At 33.6% G+C, this 2,076-nt stretch overlaps 1 protein-coding gene across 1 annotated transcript; it reads right to left on the bottom strand.

Annotated features, from left to right (window-relative positions):
- Positions 1-865: 865 nt before the first annotated feature.
- On the bottom strand, positions 866-1,623 carry LOC114264744 (18.2 kDa class I heat shock protein-like). Its single transcript, XM_028205440.2, has one exon. It carries the CDS (start codon positions 1,532-1,534, stop codon positions 1,082-1,084), a length of 453 nt encoding a protein of 150 aa, XP_028061241.2. The 5' UTR covers positions 1,535-1,623; the 3' UTR covers positions 866-1,081.
- Positions 1,624-2,076: the final 453 nt, after the last annotated feature.

Below are 2,076 nucleotides of genomic sequence, written 5' to 3'. Positions count from 1 at the left end.
TAAAATTTGGGGGATGCACCAATAAATCCCAAATTAATAACTTATGCACTGTTTAGTCCTAAAAGTTTTCTTATAGACTGAAAGGTCCCATTACAATGTTAATAACATCAGATACAATGTTAATAACATCAGACTCATGTTACAAACATTGGATTTCAAACATCTAATGTTCATCAAATTTCAATAATATTTGAAAATATAGGATGAAAAACATCTAATGTTCATCAGATTTCAATAAATTTTGAAATTATAGAATGAAACATCAGATCATTTACATCATTCACATCATGTTGATGTAAAAATGGGACTAAATGGAGCATAAGAAAACTTTTAGGACTAAATGGTTCATCAGATCATTTACATCATTCACATCATGTTGATGTAAAAAATAGGACTAAATGGAGCATAAGAAAACTTTTAGGACTAAATGGTTCAACGTTTCAAAAATTAGGACTTATGGGTAAATTTTCCTTAAAATTTTATGGTTTAAATGACTCAAATCACTCAAAACGACGTCGCTTTGACAAATTTTGAGTGTAAAACAATGTCGTTTTGACAGAATTAAGCCATTTGAACAACAAAATTTTGAGTTACCAAACATTTTCCAATAAAATATTTATATCCAACCTATAATCATTAAATTCTCTCTCTTACAAAAAATTAAAAAAACCAAAAAAATCATTCCCAACTAAAATTTTTTCACTCTAAACTAAAATAATAAAAAAAAAAAAAAATTAAAAACAAACCCACTTTCTAAACTAATCTTTATGATAGATAGTAATTTTTTTTTTAAGATTAAATTAGATTATAAGAAATTTATTTGAGATATTGAAAATAAAGCAAACAAAAAGTGATTCGCCATTACTTGCATCAATCAAGAATTTTTATTATTTTCTGAAATCTGATTGTTGTTCGGTACAGAGTACAAACATAAATGCACAAATAATTCAACAAAACACTGAAAATCCTCACTAAATCGTAAAGTAAGCATAGCAATTACATCACGAACAAATGGTTAGACACTCTTAACATCAATCACACACCCTACTACATGACTGATTCACAATATAGGCACTCAATTCTAACTAGAGATATCAATAGACCTGATTTCAGGCTTCTTCACTTCCTCCTTCGGAATCGTGACAGTCAGAACTCCGTTCTCCATGGAAGCTTTCACTTGATCCATCTTCGCGTTTTCCGGCAGCCTAAACCTCCTTATGAACTTTCCGCTGCTGCGCTCAACCCTGTGCCAAGTATTGTTCTTCTCCTCCTTCTCCACCTTTCTCTCTCCGCTAATCTGCAGAACTCTGTCGTCCTCGATCTCCACCTTCACTTCCTCCTTCTTCAGCCCCGGTAGATCGGCCTTGAACAAGTGAGCTTCCGGAGTTTCCTTCCAGTCCACGCGGGCGTTGGCGATTGCGGAATTTTCCTGGGAAAATTCGGAGAATGGGAAGTTTCTGAAGGGGTCGAGAGAGAAGGGATCGAAGATGCTGCTGCCTTGTCGGTTGCCGAAGAAGCTTGGGATCATCGACATCTTACTTGCTGCTAGGAAAGAATTAAAGAATGTGATTTGTGGAAGCCTTAAGTACTCTGCATGGATACCGATAAATTTTTACTCGTAAATGTTCTGCTACAAGAGGGAAGGGACGTGTTTGGCATTTATAGCACGTAAGGGATTCTTCCAGTACTTTCGCGGCTTATCGACCTTTCGTTTTTTTTTTTTTTTTTTTGGAGGTAAATGCTGACGAACTTTCTAGTACGTGCGAAAAATCTCTACACTAATGTCCCAAGTCCCAACTGAAATATCCACAACAAAGAAGCTATCTCGGGCCAGTGGCCCGCTTAGGAAAGTTGTGATTAACTTAAATTGTATTAAATATAATATGAAAAATGTTTAGTTGCTCAAAATTTTGTGACTTAAATAGCTCAAATTTATCAAAACGACGTCGTTTTATACTTAAAATCTGTCAAAACGACATCGTTTTGAGTAATTTGAGTCATTTAAGTTACAAAATTTTAAACTACCTAACATTGGTAATATAATATTTTAACTTAAATTAAGTTTAAAGTTAAAAT

The sequence above is a fragment of the Camellia sinensis genome, chromosome 14, assembly GCF_055761805.1.
Source record: "Camellia sinensis isolate YWXY chromosome 14, ASM5576180v1, whole genome shotgun sequence".
Lineage (NCBI taxonomy): Eukaryota > Viridiplantae > Streptophyta > Magnoliopsida > Ericales > Theaceae > Camellia > Camellia sinensis.
Note: the sequence above shows the minus strand (reverse complement) of the source record. Positions and strands in the feature narration are given on the sequence as shown.

What these genes read in the sequence shown, in the direction of transcription:
- LOC114264744 (XM_028205440.2), bottom strand. Translation starts at nt 1,534, where the DNA reads ATGTCGATGATCCCAAGCTTCTTCGGCAACCGACAAGGCAGCAGCATC.